Source organism: Gossypium raimondii, chromosome 9 (genome assembly GCF_025698545.1).
Source record: "Gossypium raimondii isolate GPD5lz chromosome 9, ASM2569854v1, whole genome shotgun sequence".
Taxonomy (NCBI): Eukaryota; Viridiplantae; Streptophyta; class Magnoliopsida; order Malvales; family Malvaceae; genus Gossypium; species Gossypium raimondii.
Window position 1 is genome coordinate 38,023,982 of NC_068573.1, and position 20,403 is coordinate 38,044,384.

The window sequence follows — 20,403 nt, forward strand, 5'->3', positions numbered from 1 at the left end:
CCTTTTTTCAAGACACTTTAAAAAAGTGATATTGTTCCTTTAAAATCGTGATGTCAATTTTAATGTGAAAATCATAATAATCATCTTTAACCGGTTACACTATTTAATAAATTCCATAAAACAAATTTAGATAGTTAAATCATATTAATTATAAAAACATCTATGACCGGTTAAATATAGTCTCATCTTTATTCATATTAAATTGTGTTAAACTATCAATGCACTTTTAATGAACTTTCTACTAACTTTTCCAATTTTTTCCCATTGAATTCAGATAATATTCGATTTTTCATAAAATACTAAACTAGATATTATGTTAATTTTCGATCAACTAACCAACCCAATCTAGTTTTTTTTAACCTATAAAATAGTAAAACGAAGTGTCAGAAGAAAATAGTGAAAATGAAATCATGACAAACCCTAAAAGAAATGTGCGATGATAGATGATTATGATGAAGGCGACGGAGAAGATTACAATGGTTGAAGTGATTATAGAAGAAGAAGCCTATTTCCCCTAAAAAGATTATCTATTCTAGTCCTCCCAGAGAAGTTATAAAGATTGGCAACAAAGTTAACGAGAGAGAAAAGTTACATTCACATGAAGTAAAAACGAGTCAGGAAGATAATTGACATAGTGAACGTTATATTGGAGTTGCCCAAATTTTTCATAAAAAAGAGTGCTACTATCACTATTTCTCATAGCTTTTTAATCTTCTCTAGATGCATTTTAAGTTCGTCACATGTTAGCGTTCGGATGCTTAAGTGCTTAAGGAAAGAAGTACTAAAACTATTCAGTGCAGCTCGTCTGGTAGCCGCTTGGGCACGGAGTGCTGCTACTAGGCAATGTTGTCAACAACCGCTGCCAAAGAGCACTACATGTACATGCCAAGAGGTGATATCCAGAAACTAGCGTCTACAAAGCCATGGTTAAAACATCAAGTATAAATTGCACTCCTATCATATCAATACTCCCTCAAAAAAATTGCTGCAAGTTCAAACGTTTACTAAAATATATCGGTAAATAACTTAGACCAGTAAGTACCCCAAAAAAAAAACCTTAGACCGTCTTTTCCACATTACCTCCCTTACCATTCTGTCTCTACTTGTAAGGGTAGAGTCAAGTAGGAAAACTGAGAAAGAAAACAAAGAACATTCTTGGAACTTTCCAAGAACTCAGCCAATTTGAGGGCCCTTTTTTTGTGTGTGTGTTGTGTATTCTCATTATTGTCTGTTCTTAACTTCAAGGACTACATAGATTCTTGAGATCTTCTTCCTTGGCATACCAACTTGGTATTATCTTTGCCAGATGGGGATAAAGATCCTTGTACGAATTTCGGATTGTCCCTTCTGCAACTCCTGTAGCAAGTGAAATATCTGCATCCAGCACATTTTACTATTAAAAGTGAACATTTTTAATAGAATGATAGTAGCAGCTCACATTTTGCATACACTCCTTGTGCTTTCTTATTTTTATTAGACAAACACATTCCATAAGGTGCACACTAATGCGACAAGAACTGAACCGAACTGAAGGTCAAACCAGTTTGACTCTGGTTCCCGGTTCAACCACTTTAAAAAATTAAAAAGAATAAATTATTAATAATTAGAAAGTTCATAAAAAATTCAAAAAACTTAAAATTAAGGAAAAAAAAATATTTACAAAAAAAAATCAAGATTAAAAATGAACCAAAACATAATCAAAAGGTTTTTGATAAAAAATAAAAAAAAAATCTGTTTTTATTTGTTTTTTCGATTCATGATTTTCAGCTTTTTACCGAACGATTGACCTTTTTCCAGTTATATGTCACCAGTTTAACTGGTTGGACCTTCAGTTTCCAGTTCAACCAGTCGGTTCGATCTCATTCTAACAACATTGGCAATATTTCGAACCATATAAATACTAGAACCTAACTGCAGTATTTCGAACCATATCAAGAAGGAAATTAGGCACATAAAAGTCGTTGGTGAAACATCTGTATTTCTACTTAATAAGGTGGGAAATATCAAACCTCTAAGAGGCTTCTTGTCATCAGACAGCTGTGTTATGATATAAATAACAGCAGCTGCAATTGATATCGGGCTTCGCCTGCAAAGTTATTTAAATTATTAGCAAATACATACAGAAACTAATATAAGTGAAAAAAAATTAAAGAAGATATACATAAGAGATCTAATGTCTCAATAGTCAATAGTCAATTCAACAATCTTGACTCCTGATTCTCAACATCCTTATTAACATCCGCATCCCTAAATGTTTTCGCTTCTCACTCATCAGAATCTCATAATCCACCTCCATCTTAATAGTCAATAAGATCTAAGGGCAACTATTGCAAAATTTCAACTATAATGGTCTTTCTATACTCAACAAGCTTCCTTTTCTTTGCATCATTATTCAAACATTCTAACTTTCCTAATCATGTGAGTTGCTCAACTGAAAATACCCACTTCCTAATCATGCATTCTGTTAAATGGAGAGATCCATACAGATTATCCAAGTCACAGAGGATAGTGAATTAAATTTTTATTTGTAAGGAAAAGGCTTAAACAGAAGCTTCAGTTTAGGCTGACATCGTCATGATGAAGACAGAATAAAAACTACCTTATATCAAACTCCTCAGACTTCTGAACTGATTCCTGGGCAGCTTTAACTGCTTGATTATTCATACCAAGATTGGAACAAAAACGCCTCTGATAATTAAAGAAATTAATGTCAGTGGCAACCATAAACGGTAAATGAATAGTACAGTATTTAACAATGGAACTGCTGCATAAAGAAAAAAACACAATTGTTTACTAAAAGCACTGTTATAGATTTTTTTTTTTTCCTTAAGCAATAAAGGGAACTCACCATGAAGTCACCGGCATGTATGGTTCCCATCTCCACAGACTGGCCAGTCTCCAATCCCAGTTGTTTCACTATGTATTCTTTTGCTCGGCCAATTTCTTTTTTTGTGGCTCCATTGGCAACAGAGCAAATTTCTAATTGAAATGCAAGGTTCAAGGAAGCTAATACACATTAAGAAAGATAAATCACGAAGAATCCAGATTTTAAAAGAATCTTAGGCTGTACCCTTGACAGTGCGAGGCTTGTCCTCTTGTCTACAAGCAATGTATAGGCAAGCAGCCAACAATGCATCTTGATTTCTTCCTCTGCTAGACTTCTGATCTTCCACCTTCTTATATATCTCATTGGCTCGATCCTTCAGTCAATGGAAAACCCCCATAAATTACATGCACATCAAAATTGATAATAAAAAAAAGAAAGAATAAAGAATAAAAAGGTCATGAAACTAAAATTTAAAATGTCATGCACAAAGATTCTTTTCATTAATAGGAAACCTCTCAATCTAACTTTGGCAATCACTTCAAATATAAAATCATTTTCTTTTAGAAGCATAAAAATGCTCAAATTTTTATGGTGATCATTAGAAAACAATATCTGAAAAGGAGATTACTAGGGATGGTGGTTACAAGAAAATTTCAGTGGCCAGATGGAAAAAAATTATAACTGAACTGCAGCTAGTTTTCAAAAATTAAAAGCTAACTTCAAAATTAAGATGCCTTTAAAGATGGCAGAGTTTATTCGTAACATATCATTTTCCTTTTTCTAAAAGATTTACATACAACTAATTGCTAAAAAATGGAAGTTTTCAAATGATAACTGAACATTCATCCATTTTCTAAGTGTTACTGTTAAATGCTCATTGTTCAGTCACTTGGAAGGAATGGCATAGTAAAGAAACCATCACCAGGAAGCCTGTCCCTCTGTCATTGTTACTCAAATATTTCAAAGTTTATAGCGCATTCTATCCTGGTGTTCTATGCAGCAACTTACTTTGGTTACAGTATTATTATCGTTATAAAGATAGTAAAATAATATGTAAAATAATAAATAATTCAAAGAATGGTGTATGCTTCCCCCGTAACTTTTCCTCATTAATGACAAGATCTAATTACATCTTAGAAGTCTGTTAAATCAAACACACTTACCAAACAGTTTTGTGTAATAAACAAGTGCTTTCTTTCCCAGCCATCAACCCTAACATTATTATTTTTCCTGATGGTGAGGTCACTAAGAGCAGGGAAGCTTCTTTTAGTCATGCATAGAACTGGAGGTTTAAATTCATAACCTATTTTTGTTCATGCATAAAGGAAGTTTCAGCTGCTATGGTAACTTTTATATGCATTTCATAGTTTCAACTCATGCACAAGATTGGTGCTCTATGTTTGTAATTCTTTTCTGCTCATGCACAAGATTGGCCAAAGGGAGATCAGCAGTTACAGTAATGCTTGTATGTATTTTAGGCTTTCAGCATATGCACAAGATTAGAGATCATGAGAATACCTTGTCCCAAGCTGGTTAACTTATCAGAAATCTGTCTGTAGAGACATTCTATTTCAAACAAGTCATTCATATAAAGCCTCTCATGCTGCACTTTTAACTTCGTTTTAATTTAGTATTGTTGCCGACATGATATGGTCTAGTACATGATAAACCCTTTTTTTGGTCTATGGCAGCAATGCCAACCAGTATGAATAATATATATACACGACATACTAAAATAACGGAATAGACCCAGCCTATGCATATGTGCATGTCACCAGTCCATAGTAATAGAGTGAAACACCATATAAGATTCAAATTATATTACAAGGAAATGGGTAGCATACCTTGATGGTTGCAACGAGACCCAACCTGCAACATAAAACTTATCCAAATAAGAGACATATTATAGTATATCACTATCTCTCAAGCATAAAACATCACTTCATGAAGAAAGGAGAGGGAAAGTGAATAATTATGCAAATCTTTAAACCTAAAGAAAACATGATGGTAACTGAAGCCGGTACTAAAACTGTTCGTAAAGTAATCACACATATCGAAACATCAATGCTTTAAAAAAATGAAATCTTAATACTCAGCTAGATTGTACAGCCAGATCACCATTTTAATATTCAGTTGGATCACATTAAGCCAGATACAACAGAGAACAGCATATTGGTCTAATTCAAACAATTAGATGCCAGTCTTATTCTGATTAAGGAAAACACAACTCAAAAGTATAACAGTTTACAACTATTACAATGACAATCAATTGTAAATTTCCTAGAGTCGGCCCTCAAACTTTGATCCACAATTTTCTCCATTACGATAAAGTAACAATATTTCGTCATAATTTGTTTTCACCGATAACTGAAGCATCTCCTTTCGACCTGCCAACCCACATCGGGAAAAAAATGGAAATCCCCCAAAATCTCTAGCATTTCCATCAATTTGTCTCTAGAAGCATTGGACAAGACAAACTCACCTAACACATTCACCTCAATCAAACAAAACCCAACAAATTTCACCCAAGATCCATAACCCTAACACACATTTTTTCCGTATTATGTACTTACAAAGTCTGACCATCCAAACAGACACCATAACACCAACCAAAAGCAAATTCCAAAAAGCCAACAATAAAAATCAAATACCTATCAGACATGGTAGCAATAGTCTTGAAAGCGACAATCAACCCCCGATCCGGATTCGACCCACGGTTCTGCCACCGACCCAACGAAGACGAGAGGAACTCACCAGAAGCACCGTTAGGCTTAGCAATAACAGTAGATAAACCGCCATCCGCCAAAAGCGGATTGGTGGGACCACCTACACGGACGGGATCGTTATCACCCGACTCGTTTGCGAAGGTTCTCCACTCCGACGTCTCATCGATCGAGTGTGACTCTAAAACTAACCCGCACTCCGAACACACCGTATCTCCCGCCGAGTGATCGAAAACCACCTCCGTCTGCCGCTTGCAGTCCGAACAATACACGTCCCCCATTCCCGGAGCACTTTTTTCTTTTCTAGTTCCCTGATCTTGCTCGATTTGCTAATGGATTCAACGATTAAATGGAAAAGTTTGTTAGGTTAAAATTTTTTTTCTATTAAAATATTTTAATTTGTGAGATTATAGGATTTTATTTTCGGCTTAGTTTTTTTCTTTTTTCTTTGACTGGGTTCCCAGGAAAAGGTTTTCTTCGAAACGAGGAGAACAACGGGAAAGTTAAATAGGAGAATTTTTTTTATTACTAGTTTCTCACCCGTGAATGTCTATTTCTTAAATATATATATTATCTCACAAAAACAATATATATATTCATATTATCTCACATATATATACCATAAATCCTATGACGCGGCTATATATATATATATATATGAAATCCACATATTTAAAATATAAATATGTGTTTAAAAATAATATATAATAAGATATATTATTTGAAATTAATTAATGATACCATAAGAAATATATACGATATTAAAATAAAAAATTATATTAAATTTGTCTATCATGTTTTGTCATCAATTTTGAGTTGGTATTGAGTTAACTTATGATATCAATTCAATCAAATACATTAATATATACTATTGATGGAGATAATAAAGTGTGCATAATAAAAATTGAAATGTATAAAAATACAATAATAAAATTTTAGTTATGTTATAAATTAAAGGTTTTACTAATACAATAATTAATTTGGGTTTAAACCTTACGTTATGCATATTTTTATTTATTTTTAAATAAAAAAACTAAATTATCTTTGAATAATATAACATATTCCAATTATGAAATATATCTAATCATGGATTTGGCCACCTACCTAGGCTCGAAGGCCCATTCGAAAAGCAAGAGGGTTTTAGGTAAAAATATAAACCCAAAAAATGAGTTTGGACAAGAAAATAAAGTCCTTTTTTAAATGGGTAAGGCCCTGGGTAAGAATTTTTTGCCCGGACTCGACTCGAATTTGGCTAAAAAAAATTTTCTTGCTGCTATTTGTTGTTGTTTTGTTGTCATATTGCTACTATTTTGTTGTTATTGTTTGAATATTGTATAACTCTTATCTTATTATTAATTTTACTACTATTTTTGAGACATTTAGTTACTAAGTTATTGTAACACCCCTAATCCACCTCTTTCGTCGGATTAGAGTCACGGGTATTACTAACCGACCAAAACATTTAATTTCAACATAATCAAATGTGCAAACTAACTACTAACATTAATATTTTACAGAGAACAAAACATGCTAATCTAATACTTTCATATTATTATTATCTTTTACAATAGAGTAATTAGATATGATATGCAATGCTAAACTTAGTCTTCCACTATTTACATTCTGATAATTATTTATGCTTTCTTGAAAGCTAGAAGTTGGATACCTAACAAGACTATTCAAATTATTAGCATTAGAGTATAATCCAATACCTGACTATCTACATCCTATGATATTAGTAGAATGATCTACTTCACCCCCGTTAAGGTTTGTTACTTCATTTAAAATTAGCGTAAAAATATTCTTACAGTTCTTAATACAAGTTTACGGGACCCTAAAAATAATTAGAAAATAAACAATGATTAATTTGAAATAATTCAAAAAGGTTTGGGGAAATTTTCAAAAATTTTAGAAACAGGGGTCACAGGGCCATGTGGCCAGGCCGTGTGATATGCCCCAGGTCGTGTGGCTTTTGAAGCTGGGACACACGACCATGTCCCAACACGTGTCTCTACCCATGTAACTCATTGACTTGAGACACATGGCCGTATCTTAGCCCGTACCTCTGCCCGTGTAACACAATGACTTGGGTCACATGGTCATGTCGCAGGCCATGTGCCAGACCATGTGAAACATGCACTAAAATTCACGAGACACACAACTGTGTGGCCAAGCCGTGTGTGTCACATGGTCATGTGACAGACCGTGTGTACCTAAATGCACCTTAAAACTCAAGTTTACAAAATTATGCTTACTTGGACACTAAGAAACCCAATTCCCAGCCATTTAACCTATTCAAATCACAATTAAACATGCTTAAAACATGCCAAAACATCTTTATTAAGTGTCTAACCAATGTACCCTCATTGGTACCACATTTTTATATTTCCAAACATATCAATAAGACATCAACCATCCAAATATTCATTCATACCAAATAACCATAATTGAACTAATGTTTTAGCTATTTAGGCTACCAAGCTTAAAACTAAAACACATGCAAAACATTAAGCTTGACTAACATACCAAAACATAGATTAAGCCTCAACTTTATGAACACATAAATACCATTACACATAGGACTCCTAAAATCATCGCATTATATAACAATTATCATTCAAAAGACCTTCTAGGTACATGCCATTGCAAAATAAAACATCACCACACTTGAGTCTAGGATCATTGATGGATGCTGAATTGGAGATAAGTTGAAAAGTACCTAACCTGCGCACGGGAAACAAAACCGTACACTGAGTATAACTCAGTGGTATTTCTATAATCCGAAAATTTAAAACTTGATATAAATTATTAAAATGTAAAAATGAAAATAAGTAATGTTATGTACTATATATATATATATATCAAGTCAATAATGATAGTTTATTCATTCCTTGTCCACATCCAATAGTTTTCACAAATTCTAGCACATGACAATAGTATTTCATATGGCATTTGATAATTCAACTATTTTCTCATAATTCATTCAATGTTCATAGCCAATTCACCATTTTATATTCCATTTCACATCTCATTTTCCATTTTTCATCCTTATCATTTCAATATTAAATACATCAATTTTATCATTTAATATCCCCTATTAAAACGACTCGGACTCGGACGGATACACGGAACCAACCAACACAACAGTTTGACACCCAATGCCTCATCGGATAAATTCAAAGCAATAATTGCACTCAGCGCTATAATAAATTGACATCCAGTGTCTCATCGGTTAAACCGAAGCAAATTAGCACCCAGCGCCTCATTGACTCGAAGTTGAAGAAATCCCTGAACTCTTCCTATCTTATGACATGCCATCTATATCCAATTTAGCCTGAAACAGTTAACAGGGTTTCATTTCACTTTTCAAAACAACCAATGTCTCAATTTCATATATTTACATTCTCATATATAAGCATATATTCAATTTGATGGCAACCAACTTTTCTTAATATACATATTCCAATCAATATTCATAAAAACACTACATTTCTTAATATTCGTAATTAATTCAGTCTAATAATCAATTGATTCAACTCATCCCAAAATACAAGAATGTTCACCTCAAATACTTACCATATGCAAACAATTCAATATGCAATAATTTATAATTTGTTTTGGATTATAGAAATACAAACCGTATATTCCGAGCTACTCAACATCGACCTTGTCTTTTCCCTTCTTACTCGAGGATTCTGGAACAATGTTCGTTATGAATAAAATAATTAAAATATATCAATAATACACAACTAAATTTTCATTAAATTTCAAATTTTATATTACATTTTGCTTAATCTTCAATTTAGTCCCTAAATCGAGACTAATTGAATCTTCACTTTTAACCTCCAATTTTTATACTAATTTCATTCCAAGCTAAATTTAGCTCCCTATTTTTAATTCTACCCTCAATCTTGAATTTTTCACAATTTAGTCCCTATTGCTCAAAATCAAAAATTAATTTCACTATTTAGTCCTTTTTCACTCCTAACTTTAAAATCTATCAAATAAACCATTAATGATTTAACTACTCAACAATGGAAACATCCAAAATCTTAAACAACGCTAAAAATTATAATATGGGTCAGTTAGTTCTAAGTACCGGAATTCCAAAACTATAAAATTTACAAGAAAATGGATTAAATTGACTAACCAATTAAAGCTTGAATGCCTAAAACCCTTATGTCCCGTGCGTTTTCTTCCTTTCTTTCTTTCTCAATTCGGTTTTGCATGTAAAAATAAAAGAAAGAAATGGTTTTGGTTGTTTATTACCATTATGTATTATTATTTTAGTTAACTTATAAATATAACATATATATATATATATATAATATACACATGCATATATCATTAAACCATGCCCGGTCATCACCCAACCATTTAATTTATGGTATAATTGCTACCTTAGTCTCTTTTATTTAATTTAATCTATAATTCAACTTTTAACCTTTTCACGGTTTAATCCCCGTACATTAATAACTCCTAATTTTATGAAATTTACTTATCCAAAATTTAATTCGCCTCAAATATAACTCTGTAAATATTTACGAATCCAATTTACGAAAACAGAGTCTCAAAACTACATTTTTCATCACCCTTAACTATCAGATAGTTACATTTATCATATCAATCTCTATACAATTGGATTTGTTATCATATTGCAGATTTCCAACTCTTCCGATTCTGCATAGATTGTTCTTTATATGAATCACTATACAATTGGATTTGTTATCATATGTTTTCAATTTTGTAAGTCTAAAAAAATCTAATTGTATCATTTTTTTTATATTAATGCACATTCTCCCAAATAGAGGTGTTCATGGACGAGTCGGGCCCAACCAAAATTTTATGCCCGCGTGCTAGGTCTGGGCTCGGTCTGATCCGAAAAATGGGTTTAAATTTTTTTCCAATCCTGGCCCGGCCATATTAATTTTCTTTTATATTATTTTTAAATATATATAATATATCAAAAATACTAAAAATATTAAAATAAATATTTCTCAACAAATTAAAAATAAAATTTTAAAAATATGTATGCTTAAGTAACACTAAGATAGGTGCAATTTAACAAGCAAATGTCTCTAAAATAGTAACAAAATTAACAATAAAACAAGAGTTATACAACAATAACAAAATAGTAACAACATAATAATAAAATTGTAGCAAAATGGTGAAAAAAACAAAAAGAAAATAGCAAGAAAACAGTAAAAAAAAAAGAGTAAAAAACAATAGCTTTTTTCATATTAGGGTTGGGCCAAGCTCGGGCCAAAAAAGGCTTACATGTGGCCCAACTCGTTTTTTAAACGGGTCTTAATTTTTTGCTCAATCCCATTTTTCGAGCTTATAATTTTACCCGAACTGTCCCACTTTTTGGGTGGGCCTTCCCAACCCGGCCCATTAACTGATCTACTCCCAAATAATTAAAAAAAATTACTAAATTTTAATTAAAAGAACTTTTACAAAAAAATTAATTATATTCAATTAAAATTTAAATATTATTATTTTTACCTAACTAAAATAATTAATATAAAAAGGATTATATTTTTGAACATTCATTTTCTAGCTCTACCTTGTAAAAAGTGTCCTGATTATTGAAAAGCTGTAATTAAAAAAGTTAGTGTTAATACAGTAAACAAACCTTTAAATTACTATATTTTGTTTAAATAAACCCTTAAATTATTTCTATTGTTAAATAAACCCTTATTTTATAATATTTACCCATAAAACCCATTGATTTTAATATTAAAGTAAAGTTATGTTGAATTCCAAGATCTTTATATTAATTTCTTGTTGATGCAATAGAAACACTTTGAAGAAATTTTAGAATATTATTTTATTTTACTTTCAGATAATATTATTTTATTTTTATTTAATAAATTATTATAATCAAATTAGCATCAACCTAAAATGAAAATTAATTTAAAATTTTAAAATATTTTTACTTTAAAATATTAAAATCAAAGACTTTTATGAATAAAATTATAAATTAAAAGCTTATTTAACTACAAAAATAGTATAAGAGCTTGTTTAAACCAAGATAATAGTTTAAGGGATTTTTAATATATTTACTAAAACTAAGTTTTAACTACAATAATATCAAAAATCATAATTTATGAAATAAAAAACTAATTACAATAACCTTTTTTTAAAAAAATTACACTACAAACGTAGGATCTACATTGCAGAAATCTACTGGTTCAGATGAAGATTTAGTTGTAGGTCTCCTTGATGTTCTATCTTCTTCTGGTACCAAATTCTACATAGACGTTAAAATGAAAAATTTTAAATTAATAAAAATAGAATCATGCTTTGCCCTCTTAAAGATAATAAAATTTAATTTAATATTTTAAAAATTAAAAATACAGATTATTAAAATCGTGAAATTAAATTTTTACAATCATAAAATTATAATTTAATTTTGACCTTCCTAAAAAATTTTCTTACTTCACCCTTTGTGCAAATAATTAATTTATAGAGATGAGTTCTAATAGGAAATATTTTTATTTAATGTTTGTGAGAGGAGAATGTTTGGAGTTACTATTATAAATATACTTAGTATTAAAATAGATAAATTAGATATAATATTAAATTCAAATAAATTATCTTAAACTTTTTACTCCAATAACTTTATTTGGGAGTTGAAAATATTATATATTCACATAAACAATAATTGTACATAAATCGGAATAATCCGGGAATATTCCAATCCCTAAAAGGGTCAACTATATCATAGTAATTATGTTGGAGTTGAGTCGTATAGCTTCTCCTCTATTATGACTTGGATTTTTTATGGTAGATATTGGTGCACCGATTCCCTTTTTCTATATTTTCAGAGAAAGAGAATTAGTATGTGATCTATTTAAAGTTACCATCGGTATGAGAATGATGCATAATTATTTTCGTATCAGAGGAGTGGTGGCCGATCTGCCTTACGGTAGATAGATAAATATTTGGATTTATGTGATTATTTTTTTAATAGGAATTGTTGAATATCAAAAACTTATTACGCAAAATCCTACTTTTTAGAACGAGTTGAAGGGATAAGCGTTATTAGTGGAGAAGAAGCAATAAATTAAGGTTTATCCGACCCAATGCTTAGAGCATATGAAAACAAATGAGATATTTGGAAAATTGATCATTATAAGTATTATGAAGAATTTAATTGAAAAACCCAATGGCAAAAAGAAAGAGATTCATTAATTTATTATTTAATCCGAATCAATGGAACCACGGAATCTATTCTTATTTCACCCTTAAATTGAAGTTAGAATACCAAATTGACCATAAGGCTCTCAAGGATTCCGTTTTATATATTATACAGATATAAAATTGTAATATTTTAAATATATTACTCCAATGTTGTGAAATATAATTATTTAGATTAAATAATTACTAATGTAAATAAAAATAGTGATAAATATTTAAAAGATATAGATAATTGTCATCTTCATAATAACTGTTTCAAATTAATCGATATTATTTTTAAAAAATTATAATCGTTATTATCATCCGTAAAATATTTCTAATTAAATTGAATATACTTCAATCATCATGGATTTTTAAAACTTGTTTTCAAGTAGTAAAAGTTTTTAAACTGTAATAAAATAAAATATTAAAAATTGTACAAATTTAATAACTTTAAATTTATAAACAATAAACTTTTTCAATGTTTGAAACATTTTTAACATTATTTTTATTTTTTACATTATGTTTTTTTATTTTTAAAATTGTATCGTGTTTTTAATTGTGTTGTGTGTATTTATTATATAAAAACTTAATATTTCATAAATAAAATGAATTTTGAAAGTGAAAATAGAACTGTAATGAAAATTTTATATTTAAAAAAGCAACTTATCTTGTAATTTGATAAGTAGACATCCCTAAGCTCAAATTTAGAAACAAATTTTAGCTCGGGATTGGGCTTGGTCCAGCTTCACCCATCTAAATAACTCATATCACTATTTTAAAAATAATAAAATATTAAAAATATATTAATTTATATTTATATATTTTACAATTAAAATTAAATTAAAAACATTCAAAATTTTTATTTAATTTACGCCCGATGGCAAAATGTTTATTTAATTTCGCCATCTTTTATTTTGGACCAAAATAGTTCATGACAATCTATTATTGGCTGAAATATTTAAATTTATTTAGATTAATTTTTAAAATTTATGCCCAAAAATTTTTTAGTATATTTTTAATCTTAATTTATAAATTTTAATAATAAATTTGTTGGGAATCGACCCGATTAAGCAACGAACAAGTAAAAATAGTAGAAAAAGTTGAGAAATTGAACACACAAATTTAACCTGAAAAAACCCCTCCAAAAAGAATAAAAAAACCATGAGTAAAGATAATTTTACTATAATGGTAAAAGAACGAAGAGTACAAAAGATTGAGATAAAAACTAAACCCCGAAAACCCGAAAACAAATAACCCTCAAAACGTAAACACAAAATTCTCTAAATGTGTTATGAGTTCTAATCTCTAATGAGTGTCTTGTTCTAAGGTTGTAAAAGAGCCTGTTTATAGGCTAAATTAGAAAATCAAATAAGCTATGTTAATAAATGCTAAATAAATTATACTAATAAATACTAAATCTTTTAGAAAGAAAATATATTTTTGTTTAACTTAACTTGCAAGTAATCTCTTAGAATTTGGGTCACACAACTCTAACAAAATTTAAATAAAAATAATTTCTAAACTATTTAATTTAAATTTGGGCAGGTTAGAGAACAAAAAAAAATTATCTAAGCCCAGTTAATGTCGAGCTGAGCTGATTGAGGTGGGTCGGGCGAGCCACTCTATTGTATTATAAGGAAGAAAATTAAAATAGATTAAATTGTGATGATCCCAATTCCTTCTGTTTAGACTCATTGACAGGCGACAACAATGCCATCACTCAATTTGCATTTGACAATTCTTCGTACGATTACATTGACAGGTCATGGGTTTATAACTCAAATGCAAGATCCGAAATAGCTATAAGGAAATATTCAAATGATGGAATTGCATTTTATAAATAAAGTATTAGAAACTTGATTAAACTCAATCTCTTATCTTTTTTATCTTTATTATTTAAAAACAATCCGAAACTTTCAAATATATAATATTTTAAAATATATTTTAAAAATATAAATTACATAAAAATATAGTCACAATATTAATTTATATATAATATTTGGTTGAAATTGTTATCCATTCATTAAACTCATTCAAAACACCATTGAATAACAGAAAGAAAAATATACCTCAACTTGCACCACAACCAAAGCATCCCAAAATATAACATTTTGGTGAAAGGTCTAAAATTTTCAAAGACTAAAATCATGCTTTACACACAACATAGAGTTTTGTATAATAGTTATTTGGGATTATATTTCCAATTACCTGATTCTATATATAATTTTATTTCAATTTAATGGGAGTTTGTTCAATTTAATCTCTGACAGTTTTGATATGTTCAATCTAGTCCCTAATTCAATTCTCATTACATTCAATTTCATCTCTGCATTTCATTTTGGCCTTTTACGAATTGTTTTTGTTGTTTTATTCTTTTTATTCATTTATTTGTTGTCTTGTATAATGCATTACATATATATTAAACTTAAAAATATAAAAAAATATCACACCAAACTTTTTAAAAAATATTACATATATATTAATTTTGAAAATATAATATGGTCTTTTAAAAATTAATACATTGTAGGGTAAACTACAATCAATGTCACTCTAAAATAAGGTTTGTTCTATTTTAGTCGTTTTAATTTTTTTTCCCTCAATTTAGTCACTTTAATTAAGATAATTGTTCGAACTAGTCACTGCCGTTAAAATTTCTGTTAATCCATTAACGAATTGCTAATGTGGCGCATTAGCCAATTGAATGATGACACGTGATACTTTTTTTACTTTTGACTAAAACTTAGGGACCTCTATGTAATTATTTCACTTTTTTTTCTTTCTCTTTTCTTTGTCATCTTCAAAGTTCAAACCTCTCCTTCACGTTATCCACCACTAGAGAAACCAATTGGTGGCAGTAATGACGGTGCTGGCGAAGATCCTTCGCAAGGTGCTAATAGCTGCCCATGAGGCCGCCGAGTGACAACAAGAGGATGTTGATGTCGCCTTCGATGGCGCGTTCCATATAGGAGGCTTCTAGTATTGTTCTGTTCTCTATAGACCTGTCCATGGGCTAGGCTATTGGCCTGTCCCAAAGGCCTACCTAAAAATGGGCTTGGGCAAAAAAATAAAGCCCGTTTAGAAAATAAGTTGGGTCTCGAGTAAGACTTTTTTGCCTAAGCCCGACTCGGCCCGAATATGGAAAAAAAATTATTGTTTTTTTACTGTTTTATTGTTGTTTTTGTTGTTTTTTTTTTCACTATTTTGCTACCATTTCACTATTATGTTGTTACTATTTTATTTTTATTGTTTGGATATTGTATAACTTTTGTTTTATTGTTAATTTTGTTACCATTTTAGAGACATTTGCTTGTTAAGTTGCACCTATCTTAGTGTTATTTAAGTATACATATTATTTTTAATTTATTTTTAGTTTGTTGGGAAACATTAATTTTAATATTTTTAGTATTTTTTATATATTATATATATTTTAAAAATCATATAAAAAATTAATACGAGCAAGCCAAATCGAACTCGAATTTTAGCATTTTTATCTAGCTGGGGTTTGGACAAAATTTCAAACCTATTTTTTAGATCGAGTTCGGACCTAAAATTTTGGTTGGGTCCTACTCGACCCATGGACACCTCTAGTTCTCTGTTGTATTTAACCAACTGAAAAGGGAAACAAGAAGCATCAATTGGGCAAAGCTATTTTAAGATATAGGACAAGAGAACATAAAAACATTACAAACCAGTAGAAGTCTCCTCAGTCCGCAAGACCAGTCCCCCTGGGTAGAGCAAAAACCATTATCCTTTATTAGGCGTCTTCATCCAAAAATATTTTGGCTGCAATTGAAAAACATTAGTTGTGAGTACTGAGATTAACAAAATCGTATCACTTTCAAGAGATAAATTCACCATTAAATTCTTAGTTTTTGGATGCTTTGTTGTAGAGAACAAAACTCATGAGATGAAAAAAATTCATCTAAAGCATGGAATTCGTTCAAGAAACTCAAACATGTAGTGATTTTTACTAATAACCAGGCAAACGCCGATACTTATACTAATACCAAGAATGCTAATGATCTTGATCAAACAGACGAAGAGGCTTTGATACGCTATTCGCAACAATCAGATTTTCGGCGCGACATAAAAAAGGTTCCATGAGTGCCCAAAGACGTAAAACAATTACTTGGGAGCTGTTTCAAGCAAATGTATATTCTCCTTTTTTTTGGACAGAGTAGACAAACCACTCTTTTTTCTTTTGATATTTTTGGATCGTTGAAACGAATATCTCAAAATTGGATATGTAAAAACAAAAAATAAAAAATTTCTGATTATACAGAAAAAAAGAATCGAGAAAAAGACGAGACCAAAAGAGAAGAGAATATGAGGATAGAAATAGTAGAAGCTTGTTATCGTTTCTACAAAAAATGAACTTAAAAGAAAATTACAATATACAGAAATCAATGAATCATCTTGTATATACTTCACCTGAAATAGGGAAAACTTGAGTTTTTCGTTCTACAAATAATATTTATTTTCATTGCATTTTATTAAGCATCCAACATGCCTTCCATACCTAAATTATATAATGGTTGTCGGGAAACGGGTTGCTTCAGATTCGACATTCACTCTGGCAAGGAACACGCCATCAAAGATGGCGTCGATGTCCTCTTGTTGTCACTCGGCGACGATGCTTCTTTCCTCACGGGTGGGTATTGGCAATTTGCGGAGGATCCTTGCCGGCGCTGTCATTGCTGGCACCAACTGGTTCCCTTGACGATGGATAACGTGAAGGAGAGGTTTAATGACGACAGAGAGAAGAGAGAGAGAAAATATTTTGGAATAATTACAGAAAAGTCCTTAAGCTTTAGTCAAAAGTAAAAAAAAAGTGTCACATGCCGTCATTCAATTAGCAAATGTGCCGTGTCAGCAATCTATTAATAGATTAACGAAATTTTTAACGGTAGTGACTAGTTCTAACAATTATATTAACTAAAGTGATTAAATTGAAGAAAAAAAATTAAAGTGATCAAAGTAAGACAAACTCAATTTTAGAGTGACCTTAAATAGAATTTACCCTATATTGTAATAGCATTAAAACGATAAATATATGCAATAAGGCCAACTTTCCGTATTAAAGCATGGCATTTTGATAAAAACAATGTACACAGATTACAACAACTTCCCCGTGTTTTTAGACCCAACAAAAGGAAAAAGAGCCTGCTTTTCATTTTTCATGCCATTGTTTTTCTTTTTTCAGATCTCAAATCTGAGATTTCCATGGTTTCAAAGTTTATATATAAAAAATTTCATGCCATTTTCATATTTTTCATACCATTTGCACATGGATATTGTTGTTGTTGGGTTATACTTTTATGAATGATATGATTCTAGTCGCATTTGATTATTTTTTAGTTATGTTACATATTACTTAAATTTTATTTTTAATATTATTATAGAAAACATCATTTCAAATCATAATTGTTTATTAATTTAATTAATTAATTAATAATCAAATTTCTTTCTCTAGATCAATGAAAAAGATTTCTTGTTACTATTGTATTTGTTTTATAGAAAACAATTTTTGGAAAATTTATCAAATAATGGAAAAATATTTTATACATAATCATTCAAACATCGAAAAATATCATTTTTTTCAAAAACTCAATATATTTTCTAAAAATCAATTTTCGTAAAAATTTTTACACCAAACAAATAAACCCTTAACGAGTTAATTAAAGATAAATTTAATTAAACATATAAAGTAAATAGAATAAATATAGGCTTAAGGATAAAAAAATGCCCTTAGTAAATTAAAAAAAACACAATTAAACCTTAAGGAAATAAATTATCTTATAATGACTCCAAAAAATCAACTAAGCTATCCCAATAATGGAAACCATCAATTGATCGATAATAAAGACTGATTAGTAAAAATTGAAAAATTAAGTGTATTGACGCAGCAAATTTTAAAATTATAATTTATAAAAATATTAATAATTAATTTCCTTATATATACTTTATACTTTTGTTTTTATTTTATTTTATATTTCTCTCACCTCTCTCTACAATGGCACCCTATTCATTTTGAATTCTGTCATGATTTTTGTTCAATTTTTACAAGCTTTCGTAAAACACAAAAACACTGAACCAAAATTTTCTTTTAACTTTTACATATTTTTATAAATTATATATATTTTTATAATTTTGCACTAACTAAAATAGATCTCCATTTGTCTTGTTTCATCTGAATCTGGACAATCAATTGTTCAGATTCATTCTAGATATGCATTTTATTAAAAAAGTGTTTTTATTTTTATTTTTTGAATATTTTACATATTTAAATTCTAGATATCCAATTTTTTACTCAAAATTTCTCATTCAACAATTATTTGATACTTCAATATTAAAGAAGAAACAAATTTGACGTTAGATATTCAAACCCTAATTACTTATTTAAATTAAACAACATAACCAAAAACTCTAAAAGTTAACATAAAACTTAATATATTGAAATTGTTACATGAGATAATGTTGGTAACTTCATTAAAAAGTGTCAAGAATGAACAAACTTCCTCAACCCTCTCCTAGTTTTCTCAATTGGCAAGTTTTTGTAACTTGCACCCCTTTGAGCGTACCATGGAAAGTCTAAATTAATAGAATATGTAAATCAAAATATTTCCTTAGAGCAAATAATTAGTTTGAAGAATGTCTCTATTTTACGAGTTAAAAGCTTTGATTAGGAAGTTTGAGGATCAAATTGATAGGATTTATAAATGTGAAGTGTTAAGTTTATTGAATTATTTAGAATTAAGATCAAAATTATAGAATATGTAAGTATTGAGGACTAAATGTATTATTATCAATTTAACTGCCGGTAACCAAAACAGAACAAATTCAAATGTTAATGTCTAAATTAAAAATAATAATGTTGGATGACCAAAACATTAAAATGGGTATAGTTAAGTGACCATTCATATAATTTAAAAAAAATCAGGATATTTCCTTAAAAAACATGTATTAGATTAAATAAAATTTAATTGCTTTTGCACCAAAGCCACCAATTATTGTAGTAAATTATTGAAGTCTAAAATCTAGTTTAAATCTCCTTTATCCTAAACTTGAGTGTCTTTCTTTTTACATTTCTCAAGAACCTCTACTTTCGCTACATTTCCATTACCTCATACTTTACTTGCCTTTCTCTTTTCACTTCCCAAATGGCGCAACAACAGAACATGTTGTTTACTTAAAAAAATGTTGCTATATTTAATTCATTAATTGATTTTAAAAATATTTATATTTATTGTTCACAATATTGATGTATTTAGACTCATTTTGTTTTTATTGAATAAAATACATAATTTTTAAATGAATACAAGATTATGCATTGTGTGGTATTTAGCTTAAATAATATATAGAAATATGCATATTTTAATTATGGTCTGTTTGACAATTGGTTGATAGTGGATTGATGATTGTAGTTACTGGTTTAATCAATTGTTTATTTATAAGTATTTGGTAAAACTTAATTAATAGCTGAAAGTTGATATCGTAAAATGACAAATAAATTTATTGTTAAATATTTATTTGTTTATAATTAGTGAATATTTGAAGAATGCCAAAAAATGGGTTATTATGGTTTAGTTTAGCTAGCATGAACATGGGAGATAATTGTGGGCACTTAAAATTCTCATATTACTTTAAAATTTAGAATAACATAAATTT

At 29.4% G+C, this 20,403-nt stretch overlaps 1 protein-coding gene across 2 annotated transcripts; it reads right to left on the bottom strand.

The window, feature by feature from the left end:
* Positions 1 to 982: 982 nt before the first annotated feature.
* On the bottom strand, positions 983 to 6,089 carry LOC105799486 (transcription initiation factor IIB-2). Of its 2 annotated transcripts, none has more exons than XM_052621109.1 (7): positions 5,479 to 6,089; positions 4,672 to 4,696; positions 3,071 to 3,200; positions 2,849 to 3,006; positions 2,600 to 2,688; positions 2,010 to 2,086; positions 983 to 1,374 (listed from the first exon to the last, which is right to left on the bottom strand). In XM_052621109.1, the coding sequence occupies exons 1-7, from the start codon at positions 5,829 to 5,831 to the stop codon at positions 1,241 to 1,243; spliced, it is 966 nt and encodes a 321-aa protein (XP_052477069.1). In that variant the 5' UTR covers positions 5,832 to 6,089; the 3' UTR covers positions 983 to 1,240. The 2 variants fall into 2 exon arrangements, with proteins under 2 accessions (XP_052477069.1, XP_012485532.1); XM_012630078.2 differs by having other exon boundaries at positions 2,849 to 2,979; positions 5,479 to 6,088.
* Between the last annotated feature and the right edge of the window lie 14,314 nt (positions 6,090 to 20,403).

Bases quoted from the DNA above. Each gene is read 5' to 3' on its own strand.
- LOC105799486 (XM_052621109.1), bottom strand. From the start codon at position 5,831: ATGGGGGACGTGTATTGTTCGGACTGCAAGCGGCAGACGGAGGTGGTT. The intron at 4,697-5,478 runs GTATTTGATTTT...TTTATGTTGCAG, and splicing joins ATTGCTACCATGTCTGATAG to GTTGGGTCTCGTTGCAACCA. The intron at 2,689-2,848 runs GTGAGTTCCCTT...TTTAATTATCAG, and splicing joins TACATGCCGGTGACTTCATG to AGGCGTTTTTGTTCCAATCT.